The sequence below is a fragment of the Oncorhynchus gorbuscha genome, linkage group LG02, assembly GCF_021184085.1.
Source record: "Oncorhynchus gorbuscha isolate QuinsamMale2020 ecotype Even-year linkage group LG02, OgorEven_v1.0, whole genome shotgun sequence".
NCBI classification, from domain to species: domain Eukaryota; kingdom Metazoa; phylum Chordata; class Actinopteri; order Salmoniformes; family Salmonidae; genus Oncorhynchus; species Oncorhynchus gorbuscha.
Genome location: NC_060174.1, coordinates 25,649,232 through 25,668,521, shown reverse-complemented (window position 1 = coordinate 25,668,521; position 19,290 = coordinate 25,649,232). Strand labels below are relative to the sequence as shown.

Here is a 19,290-nt window from a genome sequence, read left to right as displayed (position 1 = left end):
GCCAAGCCAAGGCCTCAGTACAAACACTGGTGAGTGAACTACACAAAGAAAACTACAGTTAATCCCATAGATTACTCAGCCAAAGCCTGGGTCCCCTGCCAGGTCAGCAAGCAAGCCAGTCAGAGCTAAGCCTGTCAGACCTTCTTATCAGAACGCACACAGAGAGCTTACACACAACCAGGAGACAGACAGGCAGGCAAGTAGACACAGACATAATGGCTAACAGGAGATAACACAGACTGGGATCCACTGCTAGGCACTGACTGTGAGTAAAGAGTAGCTCCACTTCCAAGTGTTGTGCAGGGTTGTCAATTCTTAGGTCTTGTGAGGTGAGTTGTTATAGTGGGCTGTTTAGACTCCACTTTGTTCCTACAGTATATCATGGATTTGGATAACCTTGTACAGCAGCACGGATCTTTCCAATCTTTCCAAAGTTAGCTACAGAATCTGCCAGCTGGCCAAAAAGCCAGGAAACAGGTTTAAATCCTTCCCAGATTTTTGGAGGGAAAAAAATTGTCCCGAGCCAAAGTTCTGTGGCATCAGTCTCAGAGTGACAGCGGAACAGTGGAGACACTTCCAAGCGACTGGGCTCTAACAAGCGAGTGGATTCACTTTCAGTCAAGACCCAAACAGAGCCCTAGCCTGTCAAAACAGTGAACCCAGCTGGCTTCCATTACAGCCAATCTTCACACAGCTACAGCTCACTCTACTTGCCTGAAAGTGCGCTCTCTAACACTCTCACAGTGATAGAGGTAGGGTTTCGCAATAGTGTGCATCTAAATGTGTTCTATTGAGTTGCACCCCTTTTGACCTCAGAACAGCTTCAATTCGTCAGGGCATGGACTCTACAAGGTGTCAAAAGCATTCCACAAGGACGCTGGCCCATGTTCACTCCAATGCTTCCCACAGCTGTGTCAAGTTGGCTACATGTCCTTTGGGTGGTGGACCATTCTTGATACACACAGGAAACTGTTGAGCGTGAAAAATCAAGCAGCATTGCAGATCTTGATACAAACTGGTGCACCTGGCTCCTACTACCACCACCCGTTCAAAAGGCACTTCAATCTTTTGTCTTGCCCATTCGCCCTCTGAATGGCACACATACACAATCATATATAATATATAATATATATATATGCCATTTATATATAAAGGGGACCCAATCCATGTGTCAACAGTCTCATGGCTTAAAAACCCTTCTTTAACTGGTCTCCTCCCACTCATCTACACTGACACAAGTGACATCAATAAGGGATCATAGCTTTCACCTGGTCAGTCGGTGTCATGGAAAGAGCAGGCGTTCTTAATGTTTTGTACACTCAGTGTCTCTCACCGTCTCTCTCAAACACTTTTGTGCTTGTTCGCTCTTCCGCACTTCACATTTTGTACGTGTAACGTTTGGCCCAGCTGGGGTATGCAGTGGTTAGAGCCTAAAATAATTAAAGAGAGGCCCATATGTAACAAGGCTGAAAGTAGGGATGTAATGATTCACAGATAGACGTTTGAACCGGGGACCGATGCGTAACATGCGAGTGCATCGGTCCGCGGGAGCCCAAACAGATCCAAATGAAGCATGCATCCATAAGAAAACCAATTCAAACGTTACGAATCGCCAGTTTACTAAAAAATGTTTTACTCATTCATTTCGGCCCCATTCTGAAAATACATCTAATCTGTTGTGACTGAATTGATGCTTCCTCTTCTTCAGCCTGTCAAATTTTTATGCATGTAACGGAGTATGACGTTGATCTACAAGTCAGATAACAACTGTACAGTTCGCGGCAACGACAGGTAGGCCTACCCAATCCCTGTTCTAAAATTCGTAGGCTACATCTACACAGCACCTTCAGCATTCAGATGTTTGTAAAATGGCTTTCACAAAATATTAAATCATAGGCTTCATTAATTGACGGACAACCAATGTAATTTGCTGGGTCACTGTTACCAAATGCATTTTTTTACCAGAAGAGCTGTGTAGGATACAGGAGGGGTCACATTTCACATCTTGTTGATTGCACATTAACTACTGATTGGGACTTTGATTGCCAGGTTCACCGTACTAAATGACAACTGTCAGTGCTTTTGGTCATTTTTACATGAACAGGGTAAAGGTGTTATTTAATAACACGGACAGGAATAATTATTTGCGATTCGCACTGGTTGGGACTCTCCTCCGTAAACGCCTCGATCACACCAATGGAACTCTGTGTTTGCATTGCAGAGGATGTTACGCCTTGATCACACCGACAGTGTCTTGTGTTTTGGTACACCAGAAGTAAACTCAGTAAAAAAAGAAATGTCCTCTCACAGTCAACTGTGTTTATTTTCAGCAAACTTAACAATGTGTAAATATTTGTATGAACATAACAGACATAAATTGAACAAGTTCCACATACATGTGACTAATATAAATGGAATAATCTGTCCCTGAACAAAAGGGGGGGGGGGGCGGTCAAAATCAAGTGACAGTCAGTATCTGGTGTGGCCACTAGCTGCATTAAGTACTGCAGTGCATCTCCTCCTCAGACTGCACCAGATGTGCCAGTTCTTGCTGTGCAATGTTACCCTACTCTTCCACCAATTATGGCCGATTACATTGCACTACATTGCACACACAAAGAGACTGTGGCAGGCTGACCACCTGTTACGCGAGTGCAGCAAGGAGCCAAGGTAAGTTTCTAGCTAGCATTAAACTGATCTTATAAAAAACAATTAATCTTAACATAATCACTAGTTAACTACACATGGTTTATCTAGCGTGTCCTGCGTTGCATATAATCAATGCGATGCCTGTTAAATTATCTTTGAATAACAGCCTACTTCGCCAAACGGGTGATGATTTAACAAGCGCATTGGCGAAAAAAGCACTGTCGTCGCACCAATGTACTAACCATAAACATCAATGCCTTTCTTAAAATCAATACACAAGTAAAAAAATGTAAACCTGCATATTTAGTTAATATTGCCTGCTAACATGAATTTCTTTTAACTAGGGAAATTGTCACTTCTCTTGCGTTCTGTGCAAGCAGAGTCAGGGTATATGCAGCCGTTTGGGCCGCTTGGCTCGTTGAACTGTGTGAAGACCATTTCTTCCTGACAAAGACAGTAATTAATTTGCCAGAATTTGACATAATTATGACAAAACATTGAAGGTTGTGCAATGTAACAGTAATATTTAGACTTAGGGTTGCCGCCAGTCCGAATAAATACGGAACGGTTCCGTATTTCACTAAAAGAATAAAGGTTTTGTTTTCGAAATGATAGTTTCCGGATTTGACCATATTAATGTCCAAAGGCTCGTATTTCTATGTGTTTATTATATTCTAATTAAGTCTGATTTAATATTTGATAGAGCAGTCTGACTAAGCATTGGTAGGCAGCAGCAGGCTCGTAAGCATTAATTCAGACAGCACTTTCCTGCGTTTGCCAGCAGCTCTTCGCTGTGCTTCAAGCATTGCGCTGTTTATGACTTCAAGCCTATCAACTCCTGAGATTAGGCTGCAAATATTAAAGTGCCTATAAGAACATCCAATAATCAAAGGTAAATGAAATAAATGGTATAGAGAGAAATAGTCCTATAATTCCTAGAATAACTACAACCTAAAACTTCTTAACTGGGAATATTGAAGACTCATGTTAAAAAGGAACCACCAGCTTTCAGATGTTCTCATTTTCTGAGCAAGGAACTTAAACGTTAGCTTTTTTACATGGCACATATTGCACTTTCTCCAACACTGTTTTTGCATTATTTAAACCAAATTGAATATGTTTCATTATTACTAAATTGATTTTATTTATGGATTAAGTTCAAATAAAAGTGTTCATTCAGTGTTGTAATAGTCTTCATTATAAATAAATTTATTTATATATATATATATATATATATATATATATATATATATATATATATATATATATATATATATATATATATATATATATATATATATATATATATATATATATATATATATATAAATCAATAATATTAAAAAGCGACAGATTAATCGGTATTGGCTTTTTTGGGTCCTCCAATAATCGGTACCGGCGTTGAAAAAAATCACAATCGGTCGACCTCTAGACACAACAGTAGTAGGCCTGATTACCAACAATGACGAGACACTAGGAAAGTGGTGCCAGGAAAATAACCTCTCCCTCAACGTCAACAAAACAAAGGAGCAGATTGTGGCCTTCAGAAAAGAGCAGAGGGAGCACGTCCCCATCCACAGACAGTACCGCAGTGGAGAAGGAGGAAAGCTTCAATTTCCTCGACACATCACGTCACTGACGATATGAAATGGTCCACCCACACAGACAGTGTGGTGAAGAAGGTGCAATAGCACCTCTTCAACCTCAGCTGGCTGAAGAAATTTGGCTTGGCCAAAAAAAAAAAAAAAAACTTTTACAGATGCACCATGGAAAGCATCCTGTCAGGCTGTATCACCGCCTGGTACATCAACTGCACCTCCCACAAGCGCAGGGCTCTCCAGAGGGTGGTGCGGTCTGCCCAACGCATCACCGGGGGCACACTGCCTGCCCTCCAGGACACCTTCAGCACCCGATGTCACAGGAAGGCCGAAAAGATAAATCAAGGACATCAACCACCCGAGCAACTACCTGTTCACCCCGCTATCATCCAGAAGGCGAGGTCAGTACAGGTGCATCAAAGTTGGGACAGTGAGACTGAAAAACAGCTTCTATCTCAAGGCCATCAAACTGTTAAATAGCCATCACTAGCCGGCCTCCACCCGGTTACCCAACTCTGCACCTTAGAGGCTGTTGCCCTGTATACATAGACATGGAATCACTGGCCACTTTAATAATAGAACACTTGTCACTTTAATAATATTTATATAATGTGTACATACTGGTTTACTCATCTAATATGTATATAGTGTATTCTATTCTACTGTATTTTAGTCAATGCCACTCCGACATTGCTCAATCTAATATTTATATATTTCTTAATTCCATTATTTTAGATGTGTGGATTGTTGTGAATCTCTTTTAGATACTACTGCACAAGCATTTCACTACACCAGCAATAACATCTGCTAAATATATGTGTATGTGAACAATACAATTTGAATACTGTGTACCCTGACACCAATTGCCTCATGCAGAGTGATGTTTCAATAAACATGTGATTGTGTCAATGTGTATAACCCATCAAGCCTACATTCTCTACCCATCTTATCTTCTTAGATTCCAACAAGTTCATTCATACATTCTGTGGTTTGCTAATTCTTCAATCCACAAGTTTTCCAGTATAGAGATCTAGAGATGTACAAATAATTAACACATTGTCATAACTCAAAATGTCCAATGACATTTCAACTTCAATTCCATGCAGGGACATAGGAAAAACACACTGATCCACACAATCCATTCAAACTAAATATTAAACCTCAAATGGCATGGTTTACATTCCCTTTTCAGACAGACAGAAAAAAAATAAGCAGACAAAGTGACTCACCAACAACCATTAGTGTGAACTCAAAGCCCCTCTTCACTGACTTCCTGTACACCTGGTTTGGGAGGTTGGCGAACCCCACATACCCCTCCAGATTCCTCTGCTGGAAGAAAACACAGAGTTACTCTGGAATCTTCCGGGGGGGGACAAACACCTTGAGATTGTGTACACGGCATGTGCGTACACACTCCCACGGAGACAAAGAGTTGGTTTTAGATTCAAATTTCTCTGGCCGGGAGTGACAAAGCACCATTGAAGGAGAGGGGTAAAACTGGAACAGGGTTTTGGGGGTGAAGTGAGTAAAATGGTAGTCTAACTGCTCCCCCTGTTTATTTACCAGTTGTATCATATCCATCATATCCATCATCTGAGAGACGTCATCATGGAGACCATGGATCTCGCACCAGATGACAGCCAAGGCGTTCCCAAGTTGTGTGTTCTCCTTCTCTCTGGTACTGCATTTCTCCATTCCTCCCTCTCCCCCTGCCTGCTGTAATCTCATCCTCTCCCAGCGCGGTGTCATGCACGCTACACAAGGCAAGTACAATTGATTGCTGCTCACCCCTGCTAACGGCCCTCGTGTGTGTCCCAATGGAAAACTCGGGTAGAGAGAGAGAGGGGCCACACTAGTCACTCCTACACAGCAACCCAGCGGGCCACTGTCTACCACCCTGAAAACATGTGTCCTCTCACTTATCCCACAGAATCAGGAAACAATAGGGCTGCTAAGATAGCAAACACTTTGTGGTATGTCCAGCCACCCAAGTCATAGTCTGTTCTCTCTGCTACCACATGGCATGCAAGTCTAGAACCAACAGGACCCGGAATAGCTTCTACCCCCAAGCAATATATGCGGACTATCTGCATTGACCCTGTTTGTACTTACTCTTTTGACTCATCACATACGCTGCTGTTAAAGTTAACCATCTATCCTGTTGCCTAGTCACTTTATTCCTAGTTATATGTACAGTACCAATCAAAAGTTTGGACACACCTGCTCATTCAAGGGTTTTTCTTTATTTTTACTACATTGTAGAAGACATCAAAACGATGAAATAACACATATGGAATCATGTTGTAACCAAAAAAAGGATTCAACAAATCAAAATATATTTTATATTTCAGAATCTTCAAAGTAGCCACCCTTTGCACACTCTCAACCAGCTTCATCTGGAATGCTTTTCCAACAATCACGCTTTTCCTTCACTCTGCGGTCCAACTCATCCCAAACCATCTCAATTGGGTTGAGGGCAGGTGATTGTGAAGGCCAGGACATCTGATGCAGTACTCCATCACTCTCTTTCTTGGTCAAATAGCCCTTAAACAGCCTGGAGGTGTGTTGGGTCATTGTCCTGTTGGAAAACAAATGATAGTCTCACGAAGCACAAACCAGATGGGATGGCATATTGCTGCAAAATGCTGTGGTAGCCATGCTGTGCCTTGAATTCTAAATAAATCACTGACCACAGAATCACGTGTCACCAGCAAAGCACCCCCACACCATCACAGATGGTGCTTCACGGTGGGAACCACACATGCAGAGATCATCCATTCATCTTCTCTGCGTCTCACAAAGACACGACGGTTGGAACAAAAAAATCTCACATTTGGACTCATCAGACCAAAAGGACAGATTTCCACCGGTCTAATGTCCATTGCTTGTGTTTCTTGGCCCAAGCAAGTCGCTTCCTCTTATTGGTATCATTTAGTAGTGGTTTCTTTGAAGCAATTGGACCATGAAGGCCTGAATTACGCATTCTCCTCTGAACAGTTGATGTTGAGAAGTGTCTGTTACTTGAACTCCGTGAAGCATTTATTTGCGCTGCAATTTCTGAGGCTGATAATTCAAAAGGAACTTATCCTCTGCAGCAGAGGTAACCCTGGGTCTTCCTTTCCTGTGTTGGTCCTCACGAGAGCCAGTTTCATCATAGCGCTTGATGTTTTTGCAACTGCACTTGAAGAGACTTGACTGACCTTCATGTAATGATAGACTGTCGTTTCTCTTTTCTTATTTGAGCTGTTCATGCCATAATATGGACTTGGTATTTTACCAAATAGGGCTATCTTCTGCATACCACCTCTACCTTGTCACAAAACAACTGATTGGCTCAAATGCATTAAAAAGGAAATAAATTCCACAAATTAACTTTTAATTGAAATGCATTCCAGGTGACTACCTCATGAAGCTGGTTGAGAGCATGCCAAGAGTGTGCAAAGCTGTCGTCAAGGCAAAGGGTGGCTACTTTGATGAAACTAATATAAAATATATTTTGATTCGTTTAACACTTTTTTGGCTACTACATGATTCCATGTGTTATTTCATATTTTTCATGTCTTCACTAATATTCTACAATGTAGAAAATAGTAAAAATAAAGAAACCCTGGAATGAAAACCTTTGACTGGTACTGTACATATCTAGCTCAATTACCTCATATCCCTGCACATCAACCCAGTACTGGTAACTTGTGTATATATCCATCTTATCATTACTCATTGTGTATTTACTCCTTGTGTTATTATTTTTTAAATGTTTCTACTATTTCCTTTTTTTGCATTGTTGAGAAGGGCCCGTAAGTAAGCATTTCACTGTCACTTCAAAGCATTAACCTGTTATTTACAAAGCATGTGACAAATACAATTGTATTGTTCAGTATCCCTGATAGGTCAAATGTGACATTTATGGTATTTTTAAATTATTATTATATATATATTTTTTTACCTTTATTTAAAAAATAAAAAAGCTCTAACCACTAGGCTACCCTGCCGCCCCGTATCAGGTCTGTGCATCAGCATGGGACAGTGGCATAATCACCCACAGCCCCCAATTGATCTGTATCAATCAAGAGTTATGCAATTTACTCACATCATTGGTGGAAAATAACAGGCCTACGCAAAAGGGCACATACGTTTATTGTATGAAATGTATAATTTGCTGTTGTTTACAGGTCAGTATGTGTACAGGCGGCGGGCAAGTAAGTGATTTCAAATCAAATCAAATGTATTTATATAGCCCTTTGTACTGATATCTCAAAGTGCTGTACAGAAACCCAGCCTAAAACCCCAAACAATGCAGGTGTAGAAGCCGTGCTTCTATGCAATGACCCAAGCAATTTCCATAGTCGCTCTCTACCCATGCTGGGTTACATAATGTTGTTGTGATGCTATCTAAGCGTTCTCATCACCTGGGGGTAACGCGTAAGTTCTTGGGCTGGCACAATTCCTGTATAATCATGTAACCGATGATTATGGAAGAAGACAGTCATGAAAATAAAACAAACATAATAATTGTTTATATGTTGTTGTGTGGAACGAACAGCTCACTAAAGCACTGAGGTATATAATAACTGAAGGCAGCATCCAAGATGGCTGACCGTTGTTGTCAACATAATCTACTCCCATCCGCATAAGCCGTTTCATTGCAGTTGCCATCTGCTTTACAGAGCCAATAACTCCACTTGAATTATTCAATGGATTTTTTTGGTACAAAGGTGATAACGAAGGGAGAAGAAAAAAATGGTGTGTGTGTGGGGGGGGGGGGGGTTCAAATTCTACAGGGACGTCTATGGGAATGGTTTTCTGGGCACGCCGTCAACTAATCTGCAATACCGAAAGTGTCCTCTGACCACAGTGAGCGTGCTTCTATACCGGAACCCTGCACTAAAGACGGGACAGCCAGGTATTTGTGCGGTTGAGTCCATGTCTGCGGTAACATGGACTCTTAAAACTTCTTAGGGCTAGGACCCTTTTTCCCCGCAATTTCTGCATGAATGACGTGCCCAAAGTAAACTGCCTGTTGCTCAAGCCCTGAAGCCAGGATAAATATAAAATTGGTACCATTGGAAAGACAACACTTTGACCTTTCTAAAAATGTAAATAATGCAGGAGAATATAACACAATAGATGTGGTAGGAGAAAATCCAAAGAAAAACCAACCAGATCTTTTTTTTTTGGAGAGCCCATGCTCTTACAAATGGAAAGTATAGGGGCATACTGAATTCTAGCTCCCAGGATGCAATTTCTATGGCTTCCACAGGGTGTCAGCAGTCTATGTTCAAGGTTTCAAGCTTGTAACTTCCAAAATGGATAAAAATATCAGGTTTAGTACAGGGACACAGTCTTGGAAATTCATGTATGCGCACGCGATGAAGACCTGATAAAAATGGGTTTCCTATTGTACATACTTCTTTCCTTAAGAAATCTGAGGAGTAAATGAAAACATATTTTGACTTGTTGAAACAAAGTTTAGGGGTAGACTTTCGGATTCCTTTCTCTGCATGTTGAACGAGTGGCTTACTCAAATCGATGGCGCCAACTAAACTGACCTTTTTGGATATATAGAAGGATTTTATCTAACAAAAACGACACTACATGTTATAGCTGGGAACATTTGGATAACAAATCAGAGGAAGATTTTCAAATAGTAAGTGAATATTTAAAATCGCTTATGAAACCTGTGCTGGCGGAAAAATATTTTGATGTGGGGCGCCATCCTCAAACAATCGCATTGCCTGCTTTCGCTGTAATGGCTACTGTAAATCGGACAAGGCAGTTAGATTAACAAGAATTTAAGCTTTCAACTGATATAAGACACTTGTACACTGCTCAAAAATTAAAGGAACACTAAAATAACATCCTAGATCTGAATGAATGAAATATTCTTATTAAATACTTTTTTCTTTACATAGTTGAATGTGCTCAAATTTATCAACCCATGGAGGTCTGGATTTGGAGTCACACTCAAAATTAAAGTGGAAAACCACACTACAGGCTGATCCAACTTTAATGTAATGTCCTTAAAACAAGTCAAAATGAGGCTCAGTAGTGTGTGTGGCCTCCATGTGCCTGTATGACCTCCCTACAACACCTGGGCATGCTCCTGATGAAGTGAGGGATCTCCTCCCAGACCTGGACTAAAGCATCTGCCAACTCCTGGACAGTCTGTGGTGCAACGTGGCGTTGGTGGATGGAGCGAGACATGATGTCCCAGATGTGCTCAATTGGATTCAGGTCTGGGGAACAGGCGGGCCAGTCCATAGAATCAATGCCTTCCTCTTACTGGAACTGCTGACACACTCCAGCCACATGAGGTCTAGCATTGTCTTACATTAGGAGGAACCAAGGGCCAACCGCACCAGCATATGGTCTCACAAGGGGTCGGAGGATCTCATCTCGGTATCTAATGGCAGTCAGGCCACCTCTGGCGAGAACATGGAGGGCTGTGCGGCCCCCCAAAGAAATGCCACCCCACACCATGACTGACCCACCGCCAAACCGGTCATGCTGGAGGATGTTGCAGGCAGCAGAACGTTCTCCACGGCGTCTCCAGACTGTCACATGTGCTCAGTGTGAACCTGCTTTCATCTGTGAAGAGCACAGGGCGCCAGTTGCGAATTTGCCAATCTTGGTGTTCTCTGGCAAATGCCAAATATCCTGCACGGTGTTGGGCTGTAAGCACAACCCCCACCTGTGGACGTCGGGCCCTCATACCACCCTCATTGAGTCTGTTTCTGACCGATTAAGCAGACACATGCACATTTGTGGCCTGCTGGAGGTCTTTTGCAGGGCTCTGGCAGTGCTCCTCCTATTCCTCCTGGCACAAAGGCAGAGGTAGCGGTCCTGCTGCTGGGTTGTTGCCCTCCTACGGCCTTCTCCACGTCTCCTGATGTACTGGCCTGTCTCCTGGTAGCGCCTCCATGCTCTGGACACTACGCCGACAGACACAGCAAACCTTCTTGCCACAGCTCGCATTGATGTGCCATTCTGGATCATCTGCACTAACTGAGTCACTTGTGTGGATTGTAGACTCCGTCTCATGCTACCACTAGAGTGAAAGCACCACTCCTTTATTGGGGGTGTCTTGCTAATTGCCTATAATTTCCACCAGTTGTCTATTCCATTTGCACAACAGCATGTGAAATTTATTATCAATCAGTGTTGCTTCCTAAGTGGACAGTTTAATTTCACAGAAGTGTGATTGACTTGGAGTTACATTGTGTTGTTTAAGTGTTCCCTTTATTTACTTGAGCAGTGTATGGACCTAAATGTTTAAAATCCATAATTTTTATGATTACTTATTTGAATTATGCAACCTCCAGTTTCACCAAAAGTTGTCCCGCTAGCGGGACGCCTAGCCCTATTAACATAGTGCCCTCAAAGCTCATCAATAAGCTAAGGACCCTGGGACTAAACACCTCCCTCTGCAACTAGATCCTGGACTTCCTGACAGGCCGCCATAGCATCCTGGATGGTTGCATCACTAACCGGGAAAGGCAACTGCTTGGCCTCCGACCGCAAGGCACTACAGAGGGTAGTGCGTCCTGCCCAGTGCATCACTGGGGCCAAGCTTCCTGCCATCCAGGAACCCTATACCAGGCGGTGTCAGAGGAAGGCCCTAACAATTGTCAAAAAACACTCCAGACTAGAGGTCGACCGATTAATTAGGGCCAATTTGAAGATGTCATAACAATTGGAAATCTGTATTTTTGGACACCGATTAGGCTGTTTTTTTAAATAAAAAATATATATAACACCTTTATTTAAACTAGGCAAGACAGTTAAGAACACATTCATACTTTCAATGACGGCCTAGGAACGGTGGGTTAACTGCCTTGTTCAGGGGCAGAATGACAGATTTTTACCTTGTCAGCTTAGGGATTCAATCTTGCAATCTTACAGTTAACTAGTCCAATGCTCTAACCACCTGATTACATTGCACTCCACGAGGAGCCTGCCTGTTACGTGAATGCAGTAAGCCAAGGTAAGTTGCTAGCTAGCATTAAACTTTATCTTATAAAAAACAATCAATCGTAATCACTAGTGATATTACTAGTTTATCTAGCGTGTCCTGCGTTACATATAATTGATGCGGTGCGTATTCGCGAAAAAGGACTGTCGTTGCTCCAATATGTACCTAACCATAAACATCAATGCCTTTCTTAAAATCAATACACAAAAGTATATATTTTTAAACCTGCATATTTAGCTAAAAGAAATCCAGGTTAAGCAGGCAATATTAACCAGGTGAAAATGTCACTTTTCTTGCGTTCATTGCACGCAGAGTCAGTGTATATGCAACAGTTTGGGCTGCCTAATTTGCCAGAATTTTACGTAATTATGACATAACATTGAAGGTTGTGCAACGTAACAGGAATATTTAGACTTATGGATGCCACCCGTTAGATGAAATACGGAACGGCTCCGTATTTCACTGAAAGAATAAAAGTCTTGTTTTCGAGATGATAGTTTCCGGATTCTACCATATTAATTCATTCAAACAACACTTACGTGCATTTCTTTCCAGCAGCTCTTCACTGTGCTTCAAGCATTGAGCTATTATGACTGTTTATCAACTACCGAGGAGTGGAGAAAACATGCAGTCAGGAGCGGAGGAGAAAATGTTTGTATTAAAAAATAAAATGTTTTTGCTATTTAAATGGTGACTATGATCATTTGGCTGACCAATAACGGTCATCCAAAATACCATGACTGTCACAGACCTACACGTACCAGATGGGTAGCAGCTTGAATTATTGGTGATTTTTTGAAGAGGGAGAGATAGATTTGAGGCCCGTGAATAAAGCTGTGTCTGTGGTTCAAAAGAGGCAGTCCATATCCATGTGTTGCTCTTTAACCCCCTCTGGATGACATCTGCATTTGATTCTCTTGTTTGCCAATGCAAATTTGTCAAATTCTCTTTTTCTGCATATTGAACTTAACATAGGCCTAGTCAAATTTTGATTGAACAAGACCCACTTACAGCCTATAGAGAGAAATAGTAATGGCGTATTTTTGTAGGCACTAACTACACCATGGTTCGTTGGACAAATCCTATAGGGAAATGTAAGAGTTGTATACATGCCGAAAATAAGTTGTGGTAAACACAGGCATAGGAGATGTTTTGTTTAATGAGATCATCTTTATCATGAAACATCACCCCCACACACACACACACACACACACACACACACACACACACACACACACACACACACACACACACACACACACACACACACACACACACACACACACACACACACACATAAAGGATTCATATTTCATAAAGGTCATGTTAACTGACTGATATCTCAGAACAAAACATATAAGAGCTCCTAAGCCTGTGTTAACCTCAGACCTTATTTTCAGCATTTATCCCAAAACCCTATTCGTAATGGCTAAATGAACCAGAGGTAACTTCTTTTTTTTAGGCCTACAAAGCTGCTGAGCTCTGTAGAATGAAATCATCAGACTCCACTACATCCAATAACCTTCATCACGTGCGCAAACACAAAATTGCCATATTCATATAGCCTATGGATGTTCCGGATATCTGCATGGAAACATAAGCCTCTCCTCAGAAATGCCATAGTGCATTCGCAATGTTAGGGTGAGTCTCTCCAAAGTGTTATTATGCATGCATGTCCATGCCTTTCCACGACTGGACGTGGGATGTCATTGGCACTATTCAATTTGATCGGTCGGTGCGTGAGCCGATTTTAAAGCGACCAGTGCACTTCGCAAGAGCAGGTTACAATTGTTACCTTTATAATAAAGACAAAATGTCTATACAATGTATGCTGCGTAATACAATGATACAACGCGTAATAACAACGTAAATGGGTACAACAAAGCGGAGTAGCAGTCGAGATGCTCAAACCTAAGGCAAGGCCTATAATAGAACGTTCATGCGTAGTCTTCCGTTGCCAGAGGCTGGTTTTCTAGTGAATAAGGGAGAATGGAGTCGAACAAACCTACTCAGGCCAAGAGCTATGAAAGAAATCCTAATTTTCTGCTACATTCCTCTTTCTCCTAATGCCTCGGACGATCATGGGGTTTTAACGTTGGATAAGACAACATGGGATGCATTCATAGTATTGGTTTAAATTAATTAATGAAAATATGTGTCCAGTTCACACGAGAGAAAATATCATTGATTTGATGTGATAAGAATAACACTTACTGCAATGCTGGCAACTGCAGAATCTGGTCGTTCGATCATTGTAGTACTACTGTGACACCACCCACCCTAGAGACGAATAGATCAGACATACATTTTTTTTTAAACACGGAACAAAAGCGTCAAGAGACACTGCTTTTAAAAAAGAGCGGTCCTCTTCCTGCAACGCAACGTTTGTATGTAGCCTACTAGTAGCAAACAGAACCCTTGTGCCTCTCAACGCGCCCAAATGAATGAAATTGGGTTGGTGGTAGACTATCAACATAGGTTATGGCGACTAGTAGAATAGACCGTTGACAAACCGCACAAGTGTGGAAATGTTCGTGTTGCAATCCCGAAAGGCGATTGTCTCCTCCTTTGGAACTACTGTATATGCCTATTGGCTAGAGACAGCTGAAATTGTGATGTCACATCAGATTCGACGGACTACCGAATCTATTGGTTCTTAATACGAACTGCATTCTTATTCGATGAGGTTTAACGGCGGTTGGCATCCAATGTATGTTACGTTACTGCCACCTACTATACTGGAGTACAACTCCCTTATACTTCGCTTGAAAAAATCAAATAAACAAATAAACAAATACCCTACCATCTAACACTACACTCACAATATACTTTTTTTAATAATAAAAAATAACACCACCCTACTCCACTATTTAAATCTATTTAGTCCTATCTCATTCCAACAACCTGAAAGGACGGCACACCACTACTTAATACACCCTGTAACTATTCTGATGTCAAGTCTCACACCCAAATACTTCTCTGCAGCTGCCACCACAACCTCACGTTTTGGAGACTTTACGTTCCATCCCTGCAGTACAGGGATGGAACCATTGCTATAAATGCTAAAAACCCAATCCTACTGAAACAAATAACACTTGTTTGTCTATCCCTCTGTACTGATACAGATGTACCACTCACACAACTCCTCTCAGGATCCCTCCCCCTTGACCCATCTTCCTCTACTTTCTTCACTACCTTAGCATATGACAACTTCTGCACTACTCTAACCCTGAAAACCTGTACCTGCCTCTCTAGCACGGGACATTTCTGATCCCCAGCCCCATGGGCACCCCTACAATTAACACATACCACATACCACTAGTGCCAAGTCTAGGACAACAAGGCTTCTCAACAGTTTTTATTTCACTGTAAGGTGTATTCGGAGCACGAGACAAATAAACTTTCATTTGATTTCCCCAATGCTACACATTCCTTTCTCTCATGCCCTTCTGCACACATCTCACTGTAACAATGTAGTGTCTTCGGCAACAAAAGCTTATACAGGATAACTTATATATACTAACATCATTTTGTTGGGCAAAGACTCAACATCAATATTATTGCATTTCCCTACACCCACAAAACATCTGCTAAACATGTGTATGTGACCAATACAATTGGATTTGGTTTGATCAAAACTCAAAAGAACAGACAATGACTCTTCTTTTTCACCACTCACGCCACCCTGTCTGCGTCGCACCAAACAACTAGCATCACAAATACTGGGAATCTTCTTTTTCAGTTGGCCTACGAACTGCATTGTGGTACGCCAAGCCTTTTATCTTGAATCTGTTACGAATCTTTCATGAAGGTCTTGGACAGACCATCATCTCATAAACGTGCCATTGGATTTGCATTGATCACAAGTCCAATATCGCACACATGTGGTCTCCTTGCCTCCTGCATTCATATTGTCAACAGGATAATCCAGAAACAACCATGAGTTCATTCCACACGGTCATTCGAGAACACCAGCATGTCTAGTTGTGCTCTTTTGTGGCTGTGCATTAGAGCATTAGGATCCAATCAAAATGTATTTGTCACATACGCCGAATACAACAGGTGTCGACCTTACCGTGAAATGCTTACTTACAAGTCCTCAACCAACAATAAGAGTTAAGAAAAATAAGAGTTAAGAAAATGTTTACTAAATAAACTTATGTAAAATAACATAATAACATAAATGAGCAACAATAAAATAAGAGTAATGAGGCTATATACCTATATACAGGGGGTACCGGTACCAGGTCATTGTGCGGAGGTACAGGTTAGTCGAGGTAATTTATGTAATATGTACATGTAGGTGGGGGGGCCATTTAATTAGCTGTTCTACATTCTTATGGCTTGGGGGTAGAAGCTGTTAAGAAGCTTCTTGAACCTAGACTTGGTGCTCCAGTATCGCTTGCCATGCAGATGAGGCAATGACACACACACACACACACACACAAACACACACACACACACACACACACACACACACACACACACACACACACACACACACACACACACACACACACACACACACACACACACACACACACACACACACACACACACACACACACACACACACACACACACACACACACACACACACACACACACACACACACACACACACACTATGAGCCTATGACTGATACAATAGTTAGGAATCCACCACTACAGTTCATTTACATGTAATATATCAGTTTACGAATGAGCTGGCCAGTGAAACTGTCCTGTTCTTCACGCTGAGACAGTTTGACACACTTACACAATTGAGTGGATCTGAATATTCAGTGTGGTTTAGAGATGTTTTACAGTCCTGTTTAATTAGGTAAGCATTAAAACAGAGAGCGAGGCATTGAAACCAACAAATTATTTGTCTACATGCATTTTAATGAATTGAAGGCAGTAAAACAGAATATAGGCCTATATCCTACAATTCAGTAATCAAGAATACTTACAGTAAATGTAACATAACCTGGAACTACACTCAAATTCTACACAATTATGTGTTTTACGAATGTGTGTATCGAATTTAATTTTAAAAATAAATATTGACAATCGTTCTGTCAAATCAATCTCTGTCATTTGATCACAGGCATCAAATGCTAAAGAGAAAGGTATACAGGCTGCTCACAGTGTTACAGTTATATAGAGATCATCTAGCTTATCTATTTCCCCAGACCCAGGTGTTGTTTTGGCTCAGGACCATGACTGCTCTCTCCGAGGCAGATCACTGGCCATGTCCTTGTGAAATAGAGTTATAAAAGAGGTTCTGAAGGATTTGCTTTGATGTTGACGCAGCTGCCGGTCCGATCACCATGGTTACAGGAGTGGTGTCTGCTCCCCAGACTTCTTGCTGTCCAGGAAGTTGATGTAGTCCTTCACCCATCTGTCTGAGGACCTGGCACACACCTGTCGCCCCGCCTGAGTCTTAAACCTGGACATAGAAAAACAGGGTTATTAGCACAGCATAACAGCAACAACACTGCATAGGGACAATCACATGCAAGACATCCTAGGCTCACCCATGACTTATGACATCCTGTTTTAGATCTATGTTAGATTTCTAACCTAGTTTGAGATGATGATGTCAGAGGACTTTTGTCCTCATTTTTAAAGGAAAATGCATGACGACGTGAAAGTGAGGTAGTGAAAGTTGATCACAGGAAAGAGGAACACATTCTGGGTTTTTACAACAGAGGGATAGTCACCAAAAAGAAGAAGCTCCCTCTCTCTCTTTGTGGAGCGGTCTCTTACACTCATTTCTTTGAGGATTTGGACCACGAATGCCAATCATTCCCTGTCAGTCCTATAACTATCCCAGTCGCAGTATGATTGAATCAATGGGTCTCTGTCTGTCTGACACCTGTAATATTATAACATAACACTTTTCTTTGATTCTTTCAGTACCTTGAGTGTTCGGTTCACACTAACTTAGAAATCACCCTCAAGCACTAATCGCCACATGTCCACTCTCAGACAGTAACAGCTAAATAACAGTAAGGTTACTCACAGAATGGCTGGGTTGGAGCACTGCTGGCTGGTCTTGGTGTAACCCACCACTCTACCTCTGGGTATCTGACGATCAGCAAAGGTAAAACAACATTTCTTCGGTCCGCTTGCCATACGCAGGCCTAGACAACACACAGAACACACACGTATAGGTCAGATTGGGACACACACACACACACTCAAAAATACGAGCAAAAATACAAACATTACAGTTACAGTCGCTTACCTTCGGTAAAAGTGATGGCACTGAGTACCAGAACAAGCGTAGACAGCATAGCAAGACGAGGGGTGAACATGCTGGCTTAGAGTTGGTCCAGGTAGGGTGGAGAGTGAATGAGGAGTAAAGTGTTGTGACTTCAGGTGTCAAGCTTTATTCCCTGCGTTGTTGTGGTGTACAGAGGACCAGTCTTTATACTATAAAGGTGGAGTTAGGGGGAGACCCAGACAAGGGTCTCCCCCTAACAATTGTCCCGGTCAGGTTTTTCCCATCTAATTGTTAAACATTTAAGTCGTGTGTCATCCCATACATCAGTGTCATGATTCTTTTATGACGTGACTGTATTTCACTTCTCTTTTTCAGCATTGGGTTTTACATCAGAAGTATACATATGATTGTGAATTCATAATGAAGAAAAGCCCAGGTGGGATTTTTAGATTCTATTCATCTGTTCATCAACAAATGTATTCTTAGAGTTATTTAAACTTAGAGAAGGTGAGTTTGTACTTAGTGACTTAGTACATGAGATTTATATACTGGACATAGTCTATAATATACTGTACATATAGCTGTGTGACCTACAATAGCTCAGTATTTTGTTATTCATTTTATACAGTCATTTTTGTTCATCTTTATCAATGGTGTCAATAATTGTGGGCGCAACTGTACATACAGAGCATTAAGAAAGTATTCAGACCCTTTGACTTATTCCCCCTTATGTTACATTACAGCCTTATTCTAAAATTGATTTAATAGTTTTTTTCGCTTCAATCTAAACACAACATCCCATAATGACAAAGAAAAAACAGGTTTTTAGATTTTTTTGCAAATTAATAAAAATAAATACA

The 19,290-nt window shown here is 41.4% G+C and overlaps 2 protein-coding genes across 9 annotated transcripts in view; both read right to left on the bottom strand.

Annotated features, from left to right (window-relative positions):
- The window catches only part of LOC123999762 (septin-7-like), a 37,997-nt gene extending 23,193 nt beyond the window's left edge, over positions 1-14,804 (bottom strand). For 2 of the 8 annotated variants that reach the window (XM_046305790.1, XM_046305794.1), the window contains exons 1-2: positions 5,811-6,001; positions 5,477-5,576 (exon numbers count right to left, since the gene is read on the bottom strand). In XM_046305790.1, coding sequence (XP_046161746.1) covers positions 5,477-5,576; positions 5,811-5,996 — 286 coding nt within the window. In that variant the 5' untranslated portion in view covers positions 5,997-6,001. Of the gene's footprint in view, positions 1-5,476; positions 5,577-5,810; positions 6,002-14,433 lie in introns of those variants that run through there. The other 6 variants (XM_046305807.1, XM_046305817.1, XM_046305811.1 and 3 more) reach the window with 6 other exon arrangements.
- A 2,205-nt stretch (positions 14,805-17,009) lies between these two features.
- Positions 17,010-18,609, bottom strand: LOC123992101 (C-C motif chemokine 4-like). Its single transcript, XM_046293398.1, has 3 exons — positions 18,452-18,609; positions 18,227-18,347; positions 17,010-17,650 (listed from the first exon to the last, which is right to left on the bottom strand). The coding sequence occupies exons 1-3, from the start codon at positions 18,519-18,521 to the stop codon at positions 17,536-17,538; spliced, it is 306 nt and encodes a 101-aa protein (XP_046149354.1). The 5' UTR covers positions 18,522-18,609; the 3' UTR covers positions 17,010-17,535.
- Between the last annotated feature and the right edge of the window lie 681 nt (positions 18,610-19,290).